This window comes from Diabrotica virgifera, chromosome 1 (genome assembly GCF_917563875.1).
Source record: "Diabrotica virgifera virgifera chromosome 1, PGI_DIABVI_V3a".
Lineage (NCBI taxonomy): Eukaryota > Metazoa > Arthropoda > Insecta > Coleoptera > Chrysomelidae > Diabrotica > Diabrotica virgifera.
In genome coordinates, this window is record NC_065443.1 from 194,652,551 (window position 1) to 194,672,878 (window position 20,328).

The window sequence follows — 20,328 nt, forward strand, 5'->3', positions numbered from 1 at the left end:
GCACAAACAAATCTTAAGCTCCAGCTCAGTTCATAGATAGGGCCGCTTTAAGTCTCACTTACTATCCACCATAATTTTCAATTCTTATCGATCCAATTTACGTGGAAATCCATTGTGACAAGGTGAAAATTGATCTAAGACTCAATGGTGGCACATCTTAAGCTTAAGATATATTGGTGCAACAAGGCATTTATTATTGAAGTTATGTTGTATGTTATATTTTGTAAAAAGGTTTTAAGAATCAACCTACAATTTACAAAAGGGTGAAAGTTGAATTCTGTTTCTGTATAAAATTGATGCTGTAAGACTATAGTTCAGAAATATGTCTGTTTTTAACAATTACACTAGTAGATACAGTGTTAAATTACCTTATTGTTTAATTTTGAACAACTGGACAAATAATTTTAATAGTTTTTCTCTTTGGGAAAAGTTTTATACATTTACCAGGGTAGTATAAATATTCGGATATCTATTTTCTTTACCAACTTTTTTAAAATTTACTGTAGTTAAACTGTTTCATAGTGTGTTAAATGAATGACTAAAACGCTAATTTTATTTTATATTTAATGTTTTGTTTGACTGAATACGTGAACGTTAAAATAACATTATTTATGTCTAAAAGAAGTATACTGTGGGGAAGTGTGAGTTGGTACAAAGGCTAGAATTTAAGTTTTTTTAGGCATTTTACTAGTTTCATGTTTTTTAGTGACTTTGGAGGCTCAAGAACAAAACTAGAGGTCGGTGGACTATATTATGCACTGTAGTATTTAAAAAATAACAACTATATTCTTTGAAATATTGTCAAAAAGAAGAAGATTTAAAAAGAAATAAAACAAAACTATATATCCACTAGTTACATTAGGTATATACTATAACGGAGAATGGGTTTTCTCCAACCGAAATGCTTTTGAAGATTTTGTTGAAGAATTTCCAAATGTTGCGGTTCATTATCACGTCGTTTGCAAAACTATTGTCGCGTTGTATAGACGTTTATAAAGAAACGGGAAGTGCAGAAAGTGCGAACTGAAGAAAAAATCGAACAGGTCAGAACAGTTATTGTAGATTAAACACATACCTACATCAATTCGGCATTTACATCAACAGGTAAATCTTTCACATGAAACTTGCCAGCGTATTCTTAGCAAGATTTACATTTTCATCCGTATCGTTCTCAGGTCTTCCATGAAATCACCCTAAATGACTATTCTCAATAGCTAGCCTTCTGTAATTAGTTTCTGAAAAATATCAATAATAATGATGATGTATTGCAAAACCATTTTTACTGACGAATGTTGGTTTCATTTTTCTGGGTACCTACACAATTTCTCAGAATATGAAGAATGAAGATGTGGAATGGAGGCAACCCGCACTACTTTATTAAAACGCCTTTTTAACCACAAAAACTTGGAGTTTGGGCCGCTATAAGCAAGTGAAGTATTGTAGGATCCCTATTTTTCGAAGTGATTCTAAATGCTAAAATATAGCGTCTAGAAAATTTAAATTCATTTATATATAAATCAATGGATGGACGATTTATTAATAGAAGGATATTTTCAGCAAGACGGGGCTCGAATTCATACAACGCTGCAAAATTTGAATTTTACTATGAACTTTTTCGACAATAGGGTCATAAGTTTAAATATTAAGATCATAAGTTTATATATACATAATAGGACATATTTTATATATGTTTATTCGTTTTATTATATTACTGTTGTAAAAATTGGTATAGAAAATAAAAATCCTAATATTTTTCGTATTTGGTACAAAACTTCGTGGCACAAACTCGCTATAAGTAATATATAATTAGGTATACTTTGAGACTTGGACAATTTGTTTTTTTTTATAATATTCGTATTTGTAATCTAAATTTGTCTACATTTCTTAATTCAATTCAACACGAATAAAGAATATGGTAACTACGTTACCTACTTCTTTTAAATTTTTAACAGCTCATTAATTAATAGCCCAAAAGTCAGATTATGTTAGATATGTATGATGTAGAAAATGTTGAATTATAATTAAGGAATATAATACATGCTCGGTATTTGTAGGCGATGATCATATTTTTTGTTTGTGGTATGTACATAAAAGAATATGTGAAGTAACTATACTTGGTTTTTAGATCCTTATGGTATACAATAATAGTACCTACATTAATAGTTAGACTGTTCAAACTGATTCACCAGTTCCTAATTTTTCACAGCAATATAGGGGAATCCACAAAATCTTTAAAAGAAATACAACAAACTAACAATTATTATATTATAAAAAATCTAAATAAAATACAAAATATCTGATCAGTTTGTTTTTATTAGAAACACTGAAAAAAAAAAACAATTTGACTTCATAAACCCATTCGGCTAAGATTGTATAACATTATTATTATATCTTGTACTAAAAACCAAGTATCCTACTACACGAGTATTGATTGCCTTTAGATTTCTATCAAACATTTTCTGTGGGTAGAAATGACTAGAATAGAGGTAAAAAGGAATCGGTACAATACTATTGTCATGCATCGGTTAACTAAGAGAAGAGTTCTATTTGTACCATTCTTGGGAACATGTAAAACGTACATCAAAGGCACAAATTTCATTATAGACCGATAGTAATTCACTTTACAGTAAAACAGTGTGTCCTCAAACCCAGTAATAGAACAAAAAAATGTAAGTAAATGTATGTTTTAATGTTAGAGCAAATTAATGATCAATCAAAATCAATGAACAACATTCAATTCATTTCATTACGAAACTTCTTCACTCAGAAATTTATTTATTTACAATAAATACAGATGAGCGGTTAAGAGGCCATCCCAGAAAGCTAAGAAGAGAACTCTGCAGAACCAACATCAGGTTAAACTTTTTATCAAATAGGGTTGTTTATGCTTGGAATTCATTACCGGTTTATGTCGCTATGGCTCCTAGTACAAATAGTTTTAAGAATAGACTCGATAATAATTGATTGTATTTTTAATTTAATTATATGTAAATCAGCATAAGTGTAAAACAGCTAAGTACCAAAATTTGTTTAGCTTTTAGAGTATAATAGGATTCTAATCCTCTATTCTTATTGAATGTTAATAATAATAATAATAATAATAATAATCTGTACATATAAAAAAAATCACTAAGATATAGTTCGTATTGTATAGAAATTAACTTCTAATAGCTTATTATAATGTATTGGGACCGTGCAAATCCGGAAAAGCGACACCTGGTTTCATAGTTCGGCAAATTTTTCGCACTTTTAATTATATTTTCCTGGTTGCTGGATAATTGTCAATGCCGGAGCCCACAAAAAATTATAAGAAGAAAAAGTAAGATTTCGGTTATGTTCGTAGGTCGTATTTAGGTCGTTCCAATGTGGTAAATAAGTATTGATTATTTTTAAAATGAGTATTTATTTATTAACTGTAATAATTTACAAATAAAAGTTACTATATGATATCTGCTTTTTAATAACAGTTCTTAAAAAATTCAATATAATTTCAAAATTAAAGTCATAAAATTGTCTGGCCGAAAAATTGAAGCAAACCATTTAATTTACTTTTTTGTGCTCTTTTCAAATATGCAAACAGATTTTCAAAATTTGAATATACAGGGTGTTGTTTTAAGGTCACAATTACTTTTATAATTTTTTGTTAATCCGGACCTGGATTTTGTTTATGGTTAGTATGTCGGTCGTTTGGGTTTTGAATGAGACATATATGTGTACCAAATACCAAAAAAATATACAGGGTGGTTCTAAAGTTATGGCTTAGGAAAGAAATGGGCAAAATCAATAAAACACCCTGTAACTCGGTTATAAAAGTCGGCAGGGCAAAAAATGTAGTATATCTAGAACCGGCTCGGTGACCTCTATTCACCGTTAAAGTATTTCCGTTTCCCAATGAAACACCCTGTATAATAATTGCATATCATATCAATATTGTGAGCAACATATAATTTTTCTTCTTTAATGACAGTACCTAGGTATGAAATATACGTCAATTTGACCATTTCAATTGACAATATGAATTATTTAAGAAAGTTGCAAGATTTCTCCGCTATTCGCGCACGATCGTTTCTCGTATCCCCTCCAAGTACTTGCACACCGCGAATATCTTTTTTAAGTCTGTTACCATTAAAAAGATAATGCAGTGAAAGATAATGATAGAAAGAGCGGATTTACTGAATAAAAATTTCAAAGATGGGTGACAATCCGAGAAACAATAGATATGCACAATATAATGCAATGACGACTTGCGACCAAATTTAGAAAACTCGATGTACCGAACTCAACTAGACTTCGTGGTCGCGAATATTGGTTAACAACACAATGCCAAAAATAAAGACATATTATGAGAAGCTGCACGAAAAAAGAACAACATAATTGGAGTTATTAAAAGTAGGTACTGCCGAAAACGCCCAGATGATATGGGTACACAATTTAAGAAAGATTAACAAATTCTACTTGTATCATATTACAAATATACCTATTCTAAATACGTTTAGGGAAAATTTGACAAGAATATATCGTATAAAGGAACAGGTTATAACATGTGATGAAGATATCCAGTAAGAAACAGAAAATGAAAGATAAAAATTAATAAAAAAGAAAAATTGCCACAATCACCAACAATTGTATAGAAAACTCAGGATAGTATTATCTAATGGTAGGGGAGCCCAAGAATGGATTTTTGCAGTTACTCGAGCGCGTCAGATTATTACATGGGGAGAAACCTTGTACCTTGAAAATGTACCTACCTCTTCCATATATTGGCTTTTAATTGGGGGAGTTCGTTAAGTGGGGGGGGGGGGGTGAAAAAAAAATCTATCCTTAAAAAACTCGAAATCGTCAGATTTAGATAAGGTAAGTTAAGTACAAGTAAAACAGTGCATATTTCAAAAATCTGACGATTTGAGCGGAGCGTAAGGAAATGGGTGAGTCAGATCGAAAAACTAAAAAATAAGTGCTCAATGTCTTTCAAAAATCTATCGAATGATACCAAACACGACTTCCCACGGAGAGGGGTGGGGGGTAAATTTAATATTTTACACATACGAATACCGTGATATTGCGCGAAATGAATATCAGATCGAAAAACTGAAAAATACACTTATTCAACATGATTGAAAAATCTATCGAATGGCACCAAACACGACCCCCACGGAAGAGGGTGGGGGGTTACATTAAAATGTTAAATTCTAGCCCCCATTTTTTATTGCAGCTTTGGATTCCTTACGTAAAAATAAGTACCTAACTTTTGTTCGAGACATTTTTTCGAATTATGGATAGATGGCGCTATAATCTAAAAAAACGATTGTTGAAAATGGAAAACTCAATTAAAAATGGAAAGCCCCCACTAAAATCGAAAACTTTACTTAATTTTTTTTTTGGTTTTAGGACCTACTCTTCACAACCCAATAGGTCCCAATAACGCTCGAGTGACTGCACTTTTAGCATACTTTGCTCCCCTACCATAAACAAGTTTGGTAGATAGTAAGCGAAGTCAACATGAATATCAGTCTAGAAGACAAAGTACAATGAACACGATTCTGTAATTAAAAAAACCCGATGATTAATTAAAAATTCTTATATACAAAAGAAAAATTGCTGTAGATTGTTTAAAGAAGAGATGCAATTTCAAAAAAATTTATCAAGACAAAAATAAAACACAGAATGCCAGGATAAATTGGAAGATACTAGGTAATAAAATAATAAAGACATAAGACCATAAGGCTGGCTGTAAGCTATAACTAAATGGCAAGACAAGAACAAAATAAATGATATTGTCACGTGAGAAGAGTGGAGGAGAAGATACGAGGATAGAAACAGCACGCAACGAATGCCGCATTTCAAAATATATTACACAAGAATTGTTTAAACAATAAAAAAGAAGAAAAAAGTAGGAAAAGCCTTTCCTTTTGATTCTTCTTATTGGTTGATACCACTGTTGAGTTAAGTAGTAAGAAATGGGCAGATAGAGAGAGTGATATTTATTTAAGAGGTCAGCCAAGACTATGTCGACAATACAGCGTCGAACTATTGGTTGACATCAGGAAAGATGTACCAAGAAACCATCCAACATCTTACAAGGGGCTGCCAGACATTTGCTGCAACTGAATATTAGAAACGACATGACGCAGTGTGAAAAATCCTTTACCAAGAGATAGCTATCAAGCTGGGACTTCTCCAAACGGACCATCTCCCGTATTACCGATACGTCTCTGAGAGTAACCTTGAGGATGGCAACTACACGCTATACTGGGACCGCACTGTGATCACAGACCAAACAGTGGCACATAATGGACCAGATCTCGTACTAGTTAATAAATTAACATGACAAACAACACTAATTGATGTGGAGATATCTAACAACAATAATTTACGTAGTAAATTTACTGAAAAGATCGTCAAGTAGAGATAATTCAAAGTGCCCAGACGATACATATTATTATGTCTACTACTGGAGTTATTCCGAAGAACCTCCTCGAAAGCATAAAAAAGCTGGGTCTAAATGAACATCTTTACAAGACCATGCAGAAAGCTGTACTACTCGCAACGGCCAGATGTGTACGAAAATTTTTGGGAGATACACCTGCATACCAAGTCACCTAGGGTTCGATAACACGGAAAGAGTCCCACCAGAGCTCAATCCTTTTGATACCGTAGGTATCTGGGATGAGTCAATTTTCCCCTTAAAGGGAGTGTGAGTCGTATGGCTAAATCTGGATAATAATAATAATAATAATAATAATAATAAGGGAGAGAGGGAGTGTGAGCCGTATGGCTAAATCTGGAAATAATAATAATAATAATAATATAATAACATAATATAATAATATAATAACAATATAATAATAATAATATGCTCATCTACTGTGCAGCAACAGCAATTGCTAATGTCATGGGCATTAAGATCAGAACACGGCGGGATACTAATAACGGAAGAACTGGTAACAGAATGGCACCCTGGGAAAAAAGACTGCAAGGGAAGATTGAATTACTGCGTAGGGATATTGGCCAAGTCACAGAATATTTACGAGGAGTACCAAGTAGAAAAGTCGTTAGGAGAGCTGAAGAAATAATGCGGAACACTGCAAGACACTCGAGATACGATCCAGACAATAACACAGCCCAACAGTGTCTGGATACATTAAAGCAAAAACTCTCCATCTATTCAGGACGACTAAGGAGGTACAAAGTTAGTAACAACCGAAAAAGTGACAATGCACTTTTTGAAAATTCCGAGAAGGCGTTCTACCGAAAACTCAATTTCACGGTAGAAAGTGCCGACAAGTCTTACCCAAGCCAAGAAGAAATTCATGAGTTTTGGAGAAATCAACTTTCCACACCAGCTGCTTTTAACAACAATGCTGGATGGATAGAAGATACGACGCACAACTGTCACCACTACGTTACTGCTAACTACGAACCATTCACGACTGAAGAGGTCTCAAATGTCATCAAAGAGCTTCATAACTGGAAATCCCCTGGACCAGACGGAGTTCAGAACTTCTGGCTTAAAAAGTTTTGGTGTATTCATGATTGTTTATCAACATTAATTAATCATGTTATTTCTAATCCGCAGGAAATACCATCATTTCTAACTCAGGGAACTACTTATTTAATACCAAAGGATCAAAATAACACCCAAGATCCATCCAAGTACCGCCCAATTACTTGTCTTCCAACTTTGTATAAATTGGTAACATCCTGTGTAACCCGGCGTATCTACCAACACTGTGCTCTAAACAATATCATAGAGCCTCAACAGAAAGGATGCGCTAAGGGTTCCATGGGTTGCAAAGAACAACTTATCATCGACTCAGTCATTTCTAACCAGGCATTCACTAAAAAAAGGAACCTTTTTACTGCCTTTATTGACTATAAAAAGGCTTTTGATTCAGTACCGCATGAATGGCTTATAGATATATTGAAAATATACAAAGTCGATGATAACATAGTGACCTTTTTAAGTCATATAATGAGAGAATGGAAGACTAAAATTCACCTCCAAATACCTGGTGAAAACAATATCGAAACCGAAAATATCACAATCAACCGGGGCCTGTTTCAAGGAGACTCGTTGAGTCCATTGTGGTTCTGCTTAGCTTTGAACCCTCTTTCCCCGCTATTAAACTCCACTGACTCAGGTTTTAGCATTAGAAACAATAATACTGTGGTAGCGAAGCTCAATCATCTGTTGTATATGGATGATTTAAAATTAATGGCTTCCACTCGAGAACACCTAGAACAGATGCTAAAAACTGTAGAAACATTCTCTAATGATATTAGTATGCACTTCGGACTAGACAAGTGCCGTGTTTTGAATATAGTCAGAGGAAAGGTACAGCCCGGTGGATTCGATATGCAAAATGGTCAGAACATCGAGGCCATGGGCGAAAATGATATGTACAAATATCTTGGGGTAAAGCAGGCGCGGAAAATTGACCATAAGCAAATGAAAACTGAGATAACTACTGAGTTTATACGAAGGGTAAAACAGCTGCTTCGTTCACAGCTTAATAGTAAAAATTTGTTTAAGGCACTAAACACCTACGCTTGTTCCGCGCTTAGCTATTCATTTGGTATTGTTAAGTGGACAAAAACGGATATAGAAAATCTTCAGCGAAAAGTACGAACACACCTCACAAAGGCACAAAAACACCATCCTAAAAGTGCAGTAGAACGAAGGACATTACCCCGGTATTTAGGAGGAAGAGGACTTATGGATATAGGTGAGCAATTAGATAAACAGATTGCTAATTTAAGAACTTATTTTCAGATGCAGGCTGAGACATCTACTCTACACCGCGCTATTTGCGCAGTAGATGACACAACACCGATCAAACTGAGGGAACCAGAAATGCGCATAAACCACCTTACTAAGGACGAAAAACTGCGCACCTGGATGGGCAAACCTCTGCACGGGCGACATCCCAATGAGGTCAGCCAAGACTATGTCGACAATACAGCGTCGAACTATTGGTTGACATCGGGAAAGATGTTCCCTGAAACAGAAGGTTCATTACTAGCCATTCAGGATCAGGTTATACCAACTAAAAATTACCTGAAACATATCGTCAAAGACCCTCAGATCCAGAACGACAAATGCCGATATGGATGCCGAACCCAAGAAACCATCCAACATCTTACAGGGGGCTGCCAGGCATTTGCTGCAACTGAATACAAGGAACGGCATGACGCAGTGGGAAAAATCCTTCATCAAGAGATAGCTATCAAGCTGGGACTTCTCCAAACGGACCATCTCCCATATTATCAATACGTCCCTGAGAGTATGCTTGAGGATGGCAACTACAAGCTATACTGGGACCGTACTGTGCTCACAGACCAAACAGTGGCACATAATAGACCAGATCTCGTACTAGTTAATAAATTAACAAGACAAACAACACTGATTGATGTGGCGATACCTAACAACAATAATCTACGCAGTAAATTTACTGAAAAGATCGCCAAGTACAGAGATCTGGAAATTCAAATAAGAAGACAATGGAGAATGCAAAGTACCCAGACGATACCTATTATTATGTCTACTACTGGAGTCATTCCGAAGAACCTCTTCGAAAACATAAAAAAGCTGGGTCTAAATGAACACCTTTATAAGACCATGCAGAAAGCTGTACTACTCGCGACGGCCAGATGTGTACGAAAATTTCTGGGAGATACTCCAGCATACCAAGTCACCTAGGGCTCGATAACACGGAAAGAGTCCCACCAGAGCTCAATCCTTTTGATACCGTAGGTATCTGGGATGAGTCAATTTTCCCCTTAGAGGGAGTGTGAGCCGTATGGCTAAATCTGGATAATAAGAAAAGAGTCCCACCAGAGCTCAATCCTTTTGATACCGTAGGTATCTGGGATGAGTCAATTTTCCCCTTAGAGGGGGTGTGAGCCGTATGGCTAAATCTGATAATAATAAAGGGCTTTATTAGAAACAAAAATAATAATATACATACAAAATAATGATCAAAGTATAATAGGTAACCATGTTCGCAAAACGAGTATAAAAAGGACCCTTGGAAAGGAATACTCAGGGCCAGCGATAACGGACCTACAAGAGATCCATTACAGGCTGGCGCCTCTGATTGAGGGCGCCAAAATGAGCTTTTTTCTACTGATTTTATACAAAATACTAATTTAAAAAGGGCGCCTGTGCTAGTTTTACAGGCGGACACCTTATACCCTATCGCCGGGGCTGAGAATACTGAAAGCTTGTATAACGATAAATATGTCTGAAAATCAATTTTGAATTTCACCGTGTTAATTAAAACTTTTCTGGCAAAACGAGCTAGCCCGCCTTTTAGCAATACTGTAACAAAACTATACATTTTTTTTATAACTATTGCTCATGTTTACAGGACACACATAACAATGACGAAAAACTTTTTGATATTAGAAACTTCGCATTAGATGCACTAACTAAAACCTATATATTTACAATTCTAGCTAATAGTTTATGTACAGAGTGGTGAGGTTTACTATTATACAGAGGGATATAAATAGTTTGAGTTACGTGCCAATATTTCAACAACTTTTTAACAAAACAAATTTTGTATATATAGGGTGAGGCAGATAAAGGGCCTATTAGAAATATCTCGAGAACTAAAGACAACTGATTTATGAAAATTAGAATAAGGGGGTTTTGAAAACTGATCTATTTAATGAAAATATTTTCATCTATTTGGTACTTCCGGTTATACCGGAAGTTGCTTATAACTTCGTTTTTTTAAACGGGACACCCTGTATATTTTTACATTTTTGGATTCTCCTCGATTTTTTCTTTCTTAGAATATAAGGTTTTGTCAGATTATACAGGGTCGGTTAAGAGATAATTACGTTTTCTTATTAATTTCGTAGCAATATTCACACCCTGTAGGATTGTAGTAGTTTGACATAATAAACTCTATTTATGTTCAAATGATTTTTACTATTGTTACCAATTATTAGTGTAGCTAAATTTTTAATTTTAGTATACAGGGTGGGTCGAAACTCGGAATGAGTATTTTCTGAGTTTTCTTAAATGGAACACCCTATATTTTAGTATTGCAATGAAATGATATTTCATGGTACTTTTTACTTCTTAAGCATTACCTATACCTAACTGCTTTAACCAACAATCTTAACTTCGATGGTATTTTGATACCTCAACCACTATTGGCAATTTTAAGTATCAGTATAGATTAATATGTATTTATTTCCAAAAAATTATTTGTGACTGAATATTTTCACGGCCAACCTAATACAATTTCACCTATTTTGTGTTGCGATTAATGTTTGGTTTAATCACTAATAACTCACAAATTAAAGGAGTTAGGTATAGGGAATGCTTAAGAAATTAAAGAGTACCATAAAATAACATTTCATTACAATACTCAAATACAGGGTGTTCCGTTTAAAAAACTCAGAAAATACTCATTCCGAGTTTCGACCAACCCTGTATACTAAAATTAAAAATTTAACTATACCAATAACTCTTAACAATAGTAGACTATATTAAAAATCATTTGAACATTAATATAGTTTATTATGCCAATCTACTACAATCCTACAGGGTGTTAATGTTGCTACGAAATTAATAAGGAAACGTAATTATCTTTTAACCTATCCTGTATAATATTACAAAACCTTATATTTTCAGAAAGAAGAAATCGAGGAGAATCCAAAAATATAAAAATATACAGGGTGTCCCATTTAAAAAAACGAAGTTACAATCAACTTCCGGTATAACCGGAAGTAGCAAAGAGAAGAAAATATTTTCATTAAATAGTTCATACCTCAAAACCCCTGTATTCCAATTTTCAACATTCTCTTAGCTTTAGTTCTCGAGATATTTCTAATAGGCCCTTTATCTGCCTCACCCTGTATATGTACAACATTATATGCACTACATTATAATATAGTAAAAGTCAATCGCAACAGTCGGAGAGGAACACATTAGTGTTGATTTAACAAAAATAGCTCCCAGAAACCAAAAATCGTTGACTTTTCGCCAGGAAGGCAATTCAAACCCTTCGTAAGAAATGTTACACATATCAAGAAATAGCAACAAATTGGTTGTGGCGGCCCAAAATCGGGTGTATTGAAAATTTGTAAAACTTATAATAATACTGGATCGACAAAACCAACCAAAAGAATAAGCACAAAACCGAACGTTAGTTAATAAGATGAGCACGGAATGAGCACCTGTCTTTATTGTCAAACCAATTAATTTGCTTACTAATATCCGACCACACTGTCAGAAGACAGTTGTCTGAAAGTGGATTGCGAGTAAGAAGCAAGAACGCCTAAAAAGAAGCCGTTCCTGAACAAAACAAACCGCATCATTGATTGGGCTTTGGCACACAGAAAGTGAACAGAAGAAAAGTGGAGTAAGGTAATTTGAGGAGTGGGGAGTGGGGGTACTCGACCGGGGTGCATCTAAATCTAAACATTCCGTATATGTATTTGGCACCTACGACTTTTCTATTAGCTCTTTGCAGGACGCGGTCACATTTCAACCGATAGGCGGCGAGGTGCCAAACGCGTATACGGAATGTTATTCGGTGCGAAATTCATATACGGAATGTTAAATATTCGTAGACCGAAAAATACAACTTTTTATTAGAGTTAGGAGTTAGTTAAAAGGAGATTGAATAAAATACTTGTTAATGTATTATTAAATAAAAATAAAACAATTATATAGTATTTGGAATGTTATTTGGTGCGAAATTCATATGCGGAATGTTAAATATTCGTAGAGTAAAAAAGACGACTTTTTATTAAGTCAGTTAAAGAAGACTGATTTTAAAATATTTTGTTAATGTATTATTAAAGAAAATAAAACAATTATTACCGATATGGAATGTTATTTGGTGCGAAATTCATAAATGGAATGGTATAGATTTGAGAGACATTGTTTCTTTATTTGACTACCTAAGGTTTCGCTTTCGCAGAATTTTTAATTATTTGCACGTGTTGTCTAGTATGTTTAGACATGGTTCAACTATTCAATTCTGTTGAAGTTTAGGGCTGTGTGCTACCAGACGAAAATAGTTATTTTTGATCTACGAACATTTAACATTCCGCATATGAATTTCGCTCCAAATAACATTCCATATGCTATAATTGCTTTATTTTTATTTAATAATACATTAACAAGTATTTTAAAATCAATTTCGTTTTAACTGACTAATATCAAGTTGTCTTTTCCGTCTACGAATATTTAACATTCGGCCACTATGATGCACTCTGTCAGTGACATGGTATGGGCTTGTAAAACCAATAACGAAGTTGGGCGTTTGGTATTAATAGACCACAATACCAATGCAAAAAATATCAGGAAGAAATATTGCATGCAAGCCAAACTGATGACAATTACACTGGGGAACATATTTTTTGTTGAGTTAGACTTGAGACTTGTTTTTTAATAATTTCGCGTCTGAATCTGAGAATAACCTCAGATTTTGTCTATCACGTCAACTTTTTAAACTGAGGTGCTCACTGAGTGCCCATGTCTCACTTTATGAGTTACCCATGCTTTATCTTGATCACCAAGTTTCACTTTAAAATAGGCAAAATATGCTTGTCTGACAAATGTACTGATGTTTGTCCTTTGACTGGGAATGGTAAAACTCCCACAGATATAATAAAATGAATCGGGGCTGTTTTCGCACTTACGACGTGTAGGAGCAGAGGTAGCCATAAGGAAACGTTTCAGTTCAAACACACTAAGTAGTTATATACACTTCAGTAACGAAATCCTAATTACTGCTAACCGACACACAACGTTTCACCATCACCACAGTATAACAGACGTAACTGAACAGGAAAGTCTAGACCATTTGCAGTTATCAGCGCGTCATTCCCCCCACCCACATAGAAAACTTACATGACGTGATAGAAGAAAACTAACAATTTTGAACCCAGCATGCCTAATTCTATAGAAAACAGCTAAAAATCGAACTCAACAGAAACTGAGCTTCAAATTGTTGCCCATTGTTATCAGAGACTTTTTTGAAGTTAATGCCCAACAATATATTTTCCAGCGGGATGCAGCACTTTAATTGGTTGAGAAACCATAACTAAATTCAGTAGAGGCCAATATAGTCATGGCTGAAAGTGTAAGGATCACGACAAAATCCAAGTAACAAGAGGGAACTAATAAAAGCCATTTTTTGTACAGAACAAAACTAAAAATTTTGTGAATTTTTCTGAATTTTGGCGATTAGTATAATAATACTAAATAAGAATATAAGAAGAGAGTTAAGTCAATGACTGCCAAGAAATGTCACTATAGTCAATGGTAACTATTCACATGAGAGCGTCATGATCTCACAAAACATAGAAATTTTTGGTTGCAAACGCAAACGAAAACTCATTCCAGGAGTACTTATTACGGGAAATCATGCGCAAAGGTGCGCTTAGATTCTATAGGTAATGTAAGATTTTGATATAATACGATAATTTTTATAAGACTCAAAATCTACAGTAGAATCTGGAAAAGATATGAGTTCATATTAGATAAAGAATAAAAAAAAATGAACCATACCTTTCTCTACACCTTTTCATGATCATTACACCAAACCAAGAAGTTGTATAAAACTATGGGATTTTGTAAGTTTTATTTCTATATAATTTCAGATTTCAGATAAACCAGCCTCTATTTTACTAAAACTTCTATTTTGTAATTGGGGAGCGATCAGTATTACGTAATGCGATTTTTGAAGAATTTTGACCCCCACCTCCCCAACCTGCGTTACGTAATACTTGAACGCTCCCTTGTCAACTGATAGAACGAGTCTTTTAAAATAATCTTTAATATTCTCACATTATTCGTACACCTTGTTACACAATAATTTATTATAGTTCAAATTTCAAAGTTAGGTTCAAACGGCACCACATGTTAGTGCGGTTTGTAATTATAAATATAAGCATTAAACACAAACTATTTGGTAACCTCTGTAAATTACATTGTCTACCATCTGAAAATCAATGGTTATATATTTGTACAAAATTGTCTAGATAAAAATTATTAAAAAAATATTGGTCTATTTCTAATATCCAAGTGTTTCAAAGAAAGTATCGAATTACATGTAGGAATGTCATTTTCACAGTAATTAAAAGGTAACCAGTAATTAAAAATATATTGGAAAATAATTACAAATTGAATTTATTAAATTTGCCATGTGTTATTCAATATCATAAAATTTTAGATGGAGGGAAATAACTCACAGTTGCAACATTATAGCTAAAAAGACTTCTATTTGTTCGTATATGTATAAGAGAGTAAAAGTAATAGATAAAAAAAAGTACACCCATAATACAACATTAAATAAGTCTGAGGCTGAGGTCTTATATATCAACAGCGCCACTAACAAAACATCCACCTGTCATCACCTGTACAAATTAAGTCATCCAAAAACTATAGAACTGGACCCCCTTATGGGTCATACTTCAGGAAATAAAGACTTATTCTTCTTAAGATGCTGTGCATTTCAGCGTAGGCGTTCACGATAGTCAGGATTAAAAAATTCTGCTTTTAACAGCATAGCGAAGCATTTCATTGCTGTGGATTCCTGTCTACTGGCGAGTATTACGACATGACATCTTTTTACGTCCCATACCTCTCTTGCCCTCTATCTTTCCTTCGAGAATCAGTTGCTGAAAGTGTATTGTTCTCCTCGTAATATGTGCCTCAAGTATGCAGTCTTCTTACTATGTATATAATTAGTAAGATTCCCATCCTGAAAGCCCACTCTTCTTAATTCTTCTTCTTAAAGTTCCCTCTCCTATTGAAGGTTGGATATCATAATGGCTATGGTCACTTTGTTGGCTGCTGCTCTAAATAGTTGTAATGAACTACAGTTAAACCATTCTCTAAGGTTCCTCAGCCAGGAGATCCGTCTTCTTCCTTGGATCCTTCCTTGCATAATAATTCTCAGCAACTCATATTTTTCTATGTCTGGTAATGTGACCCAAATATTCTAGTTTTCTAGTTTTTATACTTATCATAATTTCTAACTCCTTATTTAAACGTCGTAGCACTTCAACATTGGTAATCCTTTGAACCCACTGAATTTTCAATATTCTTCTGTAACACCACATTTCGAACACTTCTATTCTTCTTATGTGTTGTCTCTTCAATGTCCAAGCTTTCATTCCGTATAGCAATATAGAAAATATGTAGCATCTTAGAGTCCTCAATCTGAGAGGCAACTGAAGGTCTTTGTTTGTAAGCAGTGTCTTCATTTTTATAAAAGCTTGCCTTGCAGTTTCAATTCGGACTTTAATTTCTTTGCTTTGGTCATTTTTGTCACCAACCCAGGTTCCCAGATATTTGTATGTCTTAACTTTTTCTATTTGGGTTTGCTCTATCATTAACCTTTCATTTCCATGTTCTGTTGTTGAGACAATCATAAATTTAGTTTTTTTCTTGATTATTTTTAGTCCGTATCGAATGCAATAATCGTTAATTCTATTTAGCAATTCCTGTAGCGATTCCAGGGTGTCTGCCATTATAACGGTGTCATCAGCGGATCTTATGTTATTTACTATTATTCTTCCGTTTATAGAGATTCCATCACTTAGCTCCGCTATCGCTTCCTGAAATATGGCTTCACTGTACAGGTTAAACAGTAGCGGCGACAGAACACAATCCTGTCTTACTCCTCTCTTTACATCAATATTCTCGGATTTTTGTTCTTCTATCTTTATATTGGCCTTTTGATTCGAATACAGATTGATGATAATTCGTAAATCTGGTCTGTCTATATCTCTGTGTTTCAATAATTCTATTAGTTTTTCATATCGGACCCTGTCGAACGATTTTTCCAAGTCGATATAACAGCAATAAATACCCAGGTTCATATCTAAGCATCTTTGAGAGAGGATATTAAACGCAAACAATGCCTCTCTTGTTCCAAGTCCTTTACGGAACCCAAATTGGGTATTATCCATATCATATTCTAGCTTTCTGTATAATCTTCCGTGAATCACCTTTAGAAATATTTTGAGGATATGGCTTATTAGTAATATTGTCCTATAGTCCGAACAATCTTGGGCATAATATATTGTTTGTGTTATTGTTACAAAGGTGGACACCAACCATTCCTGAGGGATTTTTCCGGTTTTATATACTTCATTAAACAGATCCAGTATTATCGGTAGAGTTTCATCGTCTAGACATTTCAGTAATTCCGCAGATATTTCGTCTGGACCTACAGCTTTTCCGTTTTTTGCGTTTTGTATTGCTTGTTCGATTTCCTCCATTATGATCTCTGGTCCCGGTTCGCTGTCGATTTCTTCCGGTTCTTGTCTATTATCCTCAAACAGATATGTTATGTACGTCTTCCACTTTTTTAATTTCTCTTTGACTTCTATAATAATTTTTCCATTTATGTCTTTAAGAAGGCCATCTTTCTTTTTTCGCTGTGTATTTGTGATTTCCTTTATTTTCTTGTGCATGTTAAAGCTATCATACTTTTTAGAATAGTCTTCTATTTCACTACATTGATTTGCCAGCCAGGTGGATTTGGCCTCTTTTATTTTCTTTCCTATTAATCTCTGGACTTCCCTGTATTTTGCCTTACTCCTGCCTTTATATTTCCTTCTTTCCTCCATTAGCTCTAGGATTTCTGAAGTCATCCATCTCTATTTTTTATTATTTTTGTGGGTAATATCTTATTTCCTGCCTCTACTAACGTTTCTTGTATCATGTTCCATTTGTCATTAACATCTGTTGTTTTTATCACGTCTTTTTTTTATGGCATAGACTTGGGTATCAATTAGCCAGTCACAACTTTTTTGTTTTCTGTTCATACATAAAGAAGGCAATGAGGTCCTTAGAGTTCCATAGCCAACTCTTCTACAGCACTCTACTCAGTTCAAAAGCTGGCCGCTATGGAATGTCCAAGTTGCTCACCACATTTTCCATTATACATCTTCTTCTTCTTCTTTTTTTATATGTACATAATATACCAAATTATCAGGATTAATAAGTTTAGAGGTTAATTTTAGTTTCACAGATAAATTTCATTAAACAATCATATATATTCTTGCTGTTTAGAGACAATAGATAGGATATATTGAAAGGTGGAAAAACATTACATTTTATTAAATCTTGGATTAAATTATAATGTGCATGGAATGTATTTTGCGCACTCAAAGAAAGTGTGATTCAAGTCACCAACCTTCTGACATTCTGTACAAAGATTTGAATAAAAAACTTTGATTCTTGCTAAATGTAGAGGGAAACATGCATGTCCAAACTTCATTCTAATTAATGTTGTTATATATCTTCGAGGTACTACATAATTTTTAAACCAATACATATTTGAAACAGAAGGTTGAATCAGTGAATACTGAGATTTGGATTGTTTACAAAGATCTCGCCATGATTGACTCCACTGATTTTTAACTCGATGCTTAATAGTGTTAACTAAGTCAGATATGCAAAACTTACAATTATGTGAAGTACAATATTCAATAGCGTATTCAATAGCTATTTATCACGTCTTGTTTGATTTTCTTTAAGTTATCATTTATTTCTTCTTTTAGCCTCTGACGTACAGGTTCTTCTTTTATATTTGAGACATCAAATCGTGGTATATTTGTTTGTTTTTGGATCTTTTTTAGTTTTATCTTCATTACGCCTAGTAATGGATTATGATCTGAATTTATGTCTCTTCTTAATACTTTCTCATTTCTAACTCTGTTCATCCGGATATTCTAAGCATTTGACGCAGGCACCACATTTCAAAGACTTCGAGTTTGTTAATGGAGTTGGCCTCTAACGTCCATGCTTCCATTCCGTACAAGAGAACATGCCAAAACTAACACTTTAGCATCATGTATCGGAGGTTGAAATCCAACTTAGGATCAGTCATAAATTTAAGAAGCCTCAAAGAGGCGTTTCTGGCTTGTTCCACTCTGCTCCTTATTTCAGTCTCAGGTCCCAACCCTCGTTCAGCAGACAACCCAATTATTTAAATTGCCTAACTTTTTCGATTTCTTCTTTAGAGACATATATCTTTGGGTTGGGGTACCTAATTATTTCTACTTGTTTTAATCATTGTTTTTGTTTTCTTGATATTTGTTTTCAGACCCCGAGCATCACGTGCAAGAGTTGGATTATTTAAAACGCACTGAAGATCTTCAAGTTATCTGCAACTATTGAAGTGTCATCGGCATACCTGATGTTACTAATAAATAAATATTAACTAGTATAACTCAGTTAACTTAAGGTTACCTTTTTCCAAACAAAACTTTTATAAAAATACAGAAAATATTTAAGACTATTAACACGACGATTGAATCTGGTTTTATTTTCAAGCTGATCCATAACTTTTCTTAACAAATGAATTTTTTTATTTGCATTAACAAAAATTAGAACAAGGAATTTAAGTGAGTGTCCAAAGGATTGCAGTGATAATTTAATATTATTCTCCTCAAATATAGCCTATTTTTTGTACGTTATGCGACGATCTATAAAATACACTGGCAAATTTAATGAAATTATTAGGTAGAAAGTCTGTTTCTACTAATTGACAATTTATTGTGTTAAAAACAAACTTAAAAATAAATGATTCATTCAACAATATCTCAGGCTGTCAGGCCTAGTCGATGGATTTTGGCAGATAAGAAATTGTGCAATATGAAGACAATTGGCTTTGGACATCCTTCCATGTCGAGTTCCTAAAAGTGAAAAAATGTATTAGAGAGAGAGCAATAAAATGATTAGAAAATAAAATTACACGACACGTATACCTTGTCAAACACGTATACCTTGTCACAAACAGAATATAAGCGTTTCCAATTCATGCTTTAACACCAAATATCTTGGAAAATATTGAATTAAATATTTTATCAATATCTTCTTTTATAATTAAGTACAATCTTAAAGTTTTCGCAGAATATTTTAAAGAGAAACGGCCAACTCTAGAGATTTAACTGCATGCTTTTTAGCTATGCTTATTCAGCGTCAACGGTTGTGTTAGAATAACTCAATTCGAATATGTAAAACTATTCAAAAATATTATTAATTTAGTACACTGGAACCTCCATAAGTCAGATTAATCGGGACCGCGGCCGATCCGAGTTATCGAAAATACGGGTTAGCCGAAGAATATGGTAAAAATTAATAAAATACATATAAATAATAATAAACAAATACACATTATAATTGCAAAAATATCAAATACATAGGTATGCACAGTACATCTAAATTACGTATAGTTGTATATAGTAATTGTTTATTTCTTGGTAAAAAATTCTTGGTAAAAATGTCTGTTTTCTGATGAAAATCGGTCCAGGTTATCCAGACTTCCGGGTTATTGGGGG

At 33.9% G+C, this 20,328-nt stretch overlaps 1 protein-coding gene across 1 annotated transcript in view; it reads right to left on the reverse strand.

The window, feature by feature from the left end:
* Positions 1-19,386: 19,386 nt before the first annotated feature.
* The window catches only part of LOC114333421 (beta-1-syntrophin-like), a 539,330-nt gene continuing 538,388 nt past the window's right edge, over positions 19,387-20,328 (reverse strand). The window contains exon 6 of the mRNA XM_050661825.1: positions 19,387-19,683. Coding sequence (XP_050517782.1) covers positions 19,591-19,683 — 93 coding nt within the window. The 3' untranslated portion in view covers positions 19,387-19,590. The remainder of the gene's footprint in view (positions 19,684-20,328) is intronic.